The 6,871-nt window shown below is 44.9% G+C and overlaps 1 protein-coding gene across 1 annotated transcript; it reads left to right on the top strand.

Annotated features, from left to right (window-relative positions):
• The first annotated feature begins 2,696 nt into the window (after window positions 1-2,696).
• TXNDC15 (thioredoxin domain containing 15) lies at window positions 2,697-5,461 on the top strand. Its single transcript, XM_030459087.1, has 5 exons — window positions 2,697-2,797; window positions 2,915-3,315; window positions 3,820-3,983; window positions 4,149-4,279; window positions 5,067-5,461. The coding sequence occupies exons 1-5, from the start codon at window positions 2,746-2,748 to the stop codon at window positions 5,261-5,263; spliced, it is 945 nt and encodes a 314-aa protein (XP_030314947.1). The 5' UTR covers window positions 2,697-2,745; the 3' UTR covers window positions 5,264-5,461.
• Window positions 5,462-6,871: the final 1,410 nt, after the last annotated feature.

The following is a 6,871-nucleotide window of genomic DNA, read 5'->3' as shown; positions in this document are numbered from 1 at the left end:
TCATTATTCTTTATCCCTGTATTCTAGCAACATTCCAGTTTATCTTTTTCTGTGAGATGTGCTCTGCATACCACCCAACGCCTCTGCTTTGGTTTTTTCCCCTTTTTTGAAATTTTTCAGTAAATCTGGGGCAAGACAGGCAGTCCCACCTGCCAGAGGCAGCAACCGAGACTGCTGGGTCTGCCTCCTCCCCTTGCTCTGCAGCACCCTCTGTTTGCTCTGCCCTGTACTTCCAAAGGCCCTGAACACATTTCCAGTGGAAACATTTTAAATGTCAGGCACTGTTACTTTGCAGACTTTTAGGTTGTGTTTACCTGAAAAAGACATCTGATGCCGTTTGTTTGATTTGTTTTCTGTTGGCTATTTTGGTTAATTCTAAATATTTGCCTTTCAAGGTGACTGGATATGTTTAGAACACAGTTTGACTACAGTCTGCTGTGTCCCCTTCTAAAAAGCAGTTCCTGGATAGGATTTCTTAAGCATAATGGATTATTTTGTGGTGTAGTAAAAAAGTTGCAGGGCAGTCTGTTCCCTTGTCCACAGAACTGGTGTGCCAGCTCATGATTTATTCATCCTGACAGACCAGCAGTGTTGGGGAGTCAGCTCTGCAAGCTGAACATCTCAAAAGAGTCTTTAGGATGGTTTTACCCTTTATTTTTAACCATTTCCTTTCTCTGTATGATCAGGTTTGCTTTGGGGCTGGCCTGGCATTTTTATAGTTTAGTACTTCCTTGGTGGGATCACTTGAAGTAGAACAAATAATTAGTGTTGATCAGTGAAGTTGTATCAATTAACTGGCTCAACAGAGTTTCTTTTTGCACCAAGAGAAATGAAGATCTGGTTTTGACAATTAATCACTTCAAGCTGTAATGCCTACAAGTAAAGAACTGCCAGGCTGCAAGCTTGCATTATAGGCTGCTTTTATCCAGGTTGTGCCTGTGGCTCTGTCTTTATTGTGCAACATTTCAGAGAGGTGTGGCATGACCAAGAGAAAACTGGCAGCCCAAAAGCTCCCAGGTTTTGGGGCTGGCTCTGTCCGAGGTTCCTGCTATGGCCTGGGGATGACAATGTCTCTTTTCTCCCCCAGTGGTAGAACTGGAGCAAAAATACCTGCTTATCTTGCAGGGTTGCTGGAAGGAATCATTAGTGAACAACATTTAAGTGCTTTGAAGCTGAAAAATGTTGTGGAATTCTTCAGTGTTGTTTTAAATTATCCGAGGCAGATAAATCTTCCTGCCTTTCATGTTGGATTTTAATACCACAAAACCTTGTTCTCATTAATGAAAAAATATCACAGTAACAATTAAGTTTGATTACACAGAGGAGGCCTTTGAAATATGCATAACACTAAGATGTCTATTTGCTGCTTCAAGTGGTCGTATTTCTAAATAATGAACTGCAGCCACACTGAGAAAACAAAGATTCCAAAGTCACACATCCCAAGGTGAGGTGTGGGTTTAAGTCACTCCTGTGACCTCAGCCAGTGTTGCTGACTTTAACACATCATGGGGTTTTTTTTGGTTGTTTGGTTTTGGGTCTTTTTAATAGACTTTTTCCTGAAAACAGACATTTGGTATTAAAAATCCAAAATATCTAAGCCACTGAAAACAGCTCTGCAACCAAACTGACAGGGATTTTGAGAAACCTTTTCTGTAATACCTGAGCTCTGGGACAGCACATTGATTGGGAGTTTGTTAACTGATTATTTACAATCATTATAAAAAATGGAATTTTACACAAACCTTTTTATTTGTGTCCTGGTAGGGAGGGTATTTTAGCATTAAATCCATGGCAGTGTCTCATACAGAGAGCTATACTGCCAGAAAGCTGATTCCCTTTAAAAGTTTGGGATATTGTCACCTGTGTGATCTGACACCTCCTGGGGCTGGGACAGGGGAGATGCTGGACTCTGGGAACCACGTGCAGTAAAAATGACAAAATACTACATTTCTGTCATAAAGCTGATACCCATCTTCATGTATATCCATGGACAGCATTTTCTTTTTTTTTTTTTTCCTCCTCTCACTGTGTTTGTATGGTTTATACTCCTCTACCTCATGGTACTCACTTTTGTGTAGTTTGGGCAAAATCTCATTGCACGGTGCTGGCACTTTGAAGAAACACGTTTTAAAAAGCACATCTCAGCACTTGAATATTTTCAAAATGTCCCACATGGTCCTGAAGCTTCACAATTAAACTGAAGGTAAGGAATACTTTAAATAGGAGGAACGTTCTCTTACTTTCTAAAAAGAAACACCAGTTATTTCTCTTGGCTTTTGGCTTGGGAGAGTTGCTCGATGTACTTGATGGTCAAAAGCTCATCTTTTCTTACTCCCTTTCAAAATCTGACTTCAATTTGCAGGTTTTTACCCTTTTCCCAGCCTGGCTGTAGCTGGCAACTTCAACTTCCATGCACTAACACGTTCCCAACTGCACCTCTGCTGCTCTGCAGCGGGTGGAATGAAGCGAATCGTGTGGCAGCCGGGCCCAAGTGTTGGAAGTTTCATCGCAGCCATGCAGGGCTAACAAAACAAGTCTGCGTTAAACCCAAACCCGTTTGTGTTTAACCCCTGAGGGCCCCGCACGCTGCGGCCTCCCCGGCACCGCAACCACCCCCCCCACAGCCAAAATGGCGCCCGGAGCTCTCAGGCCGCTGCGCACGCCCGGGAAGCGGAAGTGAATGAGGGCTGCGCCGGAAGTCGCCGTTGTCCGGGGAGACGCAGCCGGGCCGGAGCGGCGCCGAGGATGTGGCGGGTGCTGCTGCTGCTGGCCTGGCTCAGCCGGGCCTTCCCTGAGGGTGAGCCTGGGGCGTTCCGGTGTTGTTAAGCCGCGGTGGGCTCTAAGGGCGGGGAGGTTTGTGTGTGTGTGTGGAGGCCAGGACCTGGGGCTGACTGAGCTCTCCCTCCCGCTTCAGGGGCCGTGACGGAGCAGAGCGCTGGCGGGCAGCCCCTCACCCCCGACGGCAGCTCTGAGCCGGTGCGGTACCGGACCGCGGAGATGGCAGACGCCATGCTGGGCAGCGGGCACCCTGCGGAGCAGGCAGTGCTGCTCTCCGTGGTGCCGGGGGAGGAAAGGGACAGCCAGGCGTCCGCACTCGCCAAGGAGGCTTGCGATACGGCGGCCGGGGGCGAAGGGTGCAGCCCCGCGGTTCCTCTGGGGAAGGGCCGGGAACAGGCCGGGCTGGAGACGGTGCTGCCAGCGCCCGGCGATGAGGTGAACGGCACCGACAGCGCCAAAGTTCCCAAAGTGAACTGCGAGGAGAGGAACATCACCGGCATCGAACGCTTCACGCTGCAGATCCTGAACGTCTCCCAGGTAAGTGGAGCGCCCGGTTCCCGGCTTGGTGTTACCCTGAGTGCAGGGGGTGGTGGCAGATGCCTCCTCAGGTGTTACCCTGAGTGCAGGGGGATGGTGGCAGATGCCTCCTCAGCACAGAGGGTGTGCTTTGTCCAGTGTCTGATTTGGTCAAGTTCTGCTAAGCAGAAAAAAATGGAGATGCACCTCAGTCTGCCTGTGCCTCTCATCCATGTGCCTGAGTGGAGTCTCAGCTCTCCTGCTGCTCTCCAGGTGTCTGTCTCTGAAATTGCTGGTAGCACTAGCACCAGTGCCTATTTCTGGCTTGTTTTTTGTAATGGTTATATGCATATATTTTAAGTCATAAGCTTTTAAAAATGGTTAAGTGCAATTCTGCACCTGTTTCAAAAAAGAAAAAAAAATCTGCAGCTGCTTGATAAATATTGTCAGGTGTCTAACAGATTGCTCAGTTATACATTCCTGCATAGAATTTATCTGTGTAATTGTTTTTGGTTTTTTTTAAAGGACCTGATGGAACTGTTGAACCCCAACAGCAGTGACTGTACCTTAGTCTTGTTCTACACTCCCTGGTGCCGTTTTTCTGCCAGCCTGGCACCTCATTTTAACTCTTTACCTCGAGCTTTTCCAACTCTTCGCTTCCTGGCACTGGATGCTTCACAGCACAGCAGGTAACTCATGCTTTATTTTCATTAGCAAGATTTGTGCTTTGAAAACAAGAGTGATTTTTTGTTTAATTTAGTAAAACTGATGCTTCCTCTGTCATGACTACCTCTGTGTCTGCCTCCATTGCATTTGTTTTCCTTCATGCTTTATATTTGCTTTATGTCCACCAGCTTGTCAACTAGATTTGGAACTGTGGCTGTACCAAATATCCTCCTTTTCCAAGGTGCCAAACCTATGGCTAGGTTTAATCATACAGACAGAACGCTGGAAACACTCAAAGACTTCATCTTTAATCAGACAGGTATGTAAATCAGCCCTGAGGGGGCAGTAGGAAGAACAGCTGGCCTTTCCTCTCCTGCTGAAATGATTTAAAATTTATTTCATGAAGACCCTGAGAGAACCTGGCAGATGTTTATAGAACTGGTTGCTGTTGTGAGCTAGGTTTCAGGGTGTGCTGAGAGCAGAAACTGTGGTCACAGAGAAGATGATTTAATTGGAGAAGTTGTGAAAAGGATTGAGCATATCTTCCTGTCCAGATACTTAATTTGGGAATAGAGGCAGATGAACTGTGGTGTCATTGCTTTGTAAGGTTGAGAGCAGCTGGGGGAGAGGATGGTTTCAGTTCTCAGGCTGGAGAGGACAAAAGGTTTCCAGTTTCCATCACCTGGCTGGCCACGTTGTGAGCTCAGTGCCAGCCAGCTCTCCAGGTCCTTCTGTGCTACTGTAGAGAGAAAAAACAACAACAACAAAGCCAAATATGTATAGACCTATGAGGGTGTTTGTTGGAGGCCAGAAAGTGTTACATTTGCTAATAAAGCAGAGAAAACACAGAGAAGAAAGGCCTCCACCACAGAAAACAACCAGCACAGTGGGAGGACAAAACAAGCCCTCTCCTTTTATGAAACTAGATGTCAAAATCAATTTTATTTAAGCAAACTCTATGCTGGATATACAGTAACTTAAGAGGGCAGTTTCAAGTCTGAGTGTACAGATGCCTTTGTCTGAGAACAGGATCAAAGCTCCAAAGTGAGCCATTTTCTCTGGATTTGATGGTTATTCCTGGTGTGACCAAGTGCTTTCTTATCCAGGTATAGAGGCTAAAAGCGACGTGGCTGTGACAGAGGCAGACTGGGAAGGGCCCCTGCCCAGTGTCATGACCAAAGGCATAGACTGGCTGCTTCTCTTCTCCTTGCTCTTCTTGGCCACTTTTGTCATGTACGCTACCATTCGGACAGAGAGCATCAGGTGGCTGATCCCAGGGCAGGAGCATGAACATCAGGAATAATCTGAGATGCTAAAATAGGGATGTAATTCCCCACTGATGGGTAAAGTCCACTGAGCATGTATGGACTTGGAAGTATAAAAGAATGAAGTGCTGAATTTGTTGGATGTCATTTATAACCTTGACTAAAAATCTGCTTTATTTATCAACTCCTGGATCAGCAAAAAGGAAATTTGTGGCAATTAATGTGGTAAGTAAACAGAAACATGAACTGAAAAAGAATTTATTAAGCTGCTCTGTCCAGCTGCTCTGTCCAGCATGTTTTTCATGCACTGTAATGTAAATATGTCATTCAGTTCTACCTTGCTCTTTTGAAGAGGTCCCTGAGCTTTGTAGACTGAGTAAGGTTTTTATAGCACCTCGGACTGTGTGCATGGCACAGGAGCAGAACTGTTTCCACACTGGTGGGATCTGGGGATCTTCTCTTACAGATCCTGCAGATGTATAAACTAGAGCTTCTACATGGACAATGTGGTAAATGGAACTAGGCTGTTTCAGCCCACACAGACCATGTCCACGTGTTCTGAAATAATAATAATAACAACCCTTTAAAGGGTGAATGGTGATGTTCCTCACTAGTTTGTCAGTAAAATGAACTATGAAGATAATGTTTTTTAAAATAGTGCCCTTCAAATTAATTATTCCTGTGTTGAAAATATTTTAATATTAGCAGTGTGTATACCAGCAATAAGAACAATTCCAAAGGGTGTTACACAGCCTGTGACAGTGTGACTGTTTCCCACCACTGGTGCTGGTTTTGGTGCTGGTTTTGGTGCTTACTGAGCTCTTGAGTTTTGCCTTAGTTACAGTTCTCCATAACATTTAGAAAAACTTTGAGCTCACATAATTTTTGTTAATTTGTGTGTTGTACACGTAACTTATTTACTACATTCCTATAAAATAAAATTGAATTCATTGTGTGTGTTTGTTTTTAAATAAATAAGGTTTAATGTAACCTTCGAAATCTCTTACCAGATCAAAGCATGCAACTTCTGAAGTACAGGTGACCTGCCTAAATTAGCAAGCCCTGTCTTGAGATTTATTTACCTTTCTGATAGCATGTTGGCAGATTACACTCCACAGCTGAGGCTACATAAAAAATTGATACGGGTTTTAGTTCTAATGAGTATGGAAGACTTTAAATAAGGTAGGGACTGGAATGCTGTGGGTGTTTGGATTATTGGCATTTATACTTGATGGAGGCTTGCCATAGCACCCTGGCAGGAGGGTTTAGAGTGGGAAATAAGGTAAGAAACACAGACAGTTGTAAGATTTATTTTTTGACAAAGAACTCATCTCCCAGCAACATAATTCTTCATGTATTTTTCTGGTAGCAACACCCAGTTCGTGATGCTGAGGTCTTGTATTTCCGTGTGTTAAAAGGAAACTGCGCTGGTAAAACTTTGGTATGAGTGCAGATAAAACTCTGAAGTCTTTTATTAATAAAGATTCAAAGTTTTTGAACGGTAAATTGCTCTTGTCTCTACCGACCGCTTCCTCTGAATCCCAGCAGCTCTCTCCATACCTCTGACAGAGATGTCTTTACAAAACGCTGTCCCCGCTTCGGCGCTGTCTCCTGAAGGGAAAACGCAGTGTCCTGTCACCGGGGGG

The sequence above is a fragment of the Calypte anna genome, chromosome 13 (assembly GCF_003957555.1).
Source record: "Calypte anna isolate BGI_N300 chromosome 13, bCalAnn1_v1.p, whole genome shotgun sequence".
Lineage (NCBI taxonomy): Eukaryota > Metazoa > Chordata > Aves > Apodiformes > Trochilidae > Calypte > Calypte anna.
The sequence above is the reverse complement of the archived record's forward strand: the minus strand, read 5'-3'. Positions and strand labels throughout refer to the sequence as shown.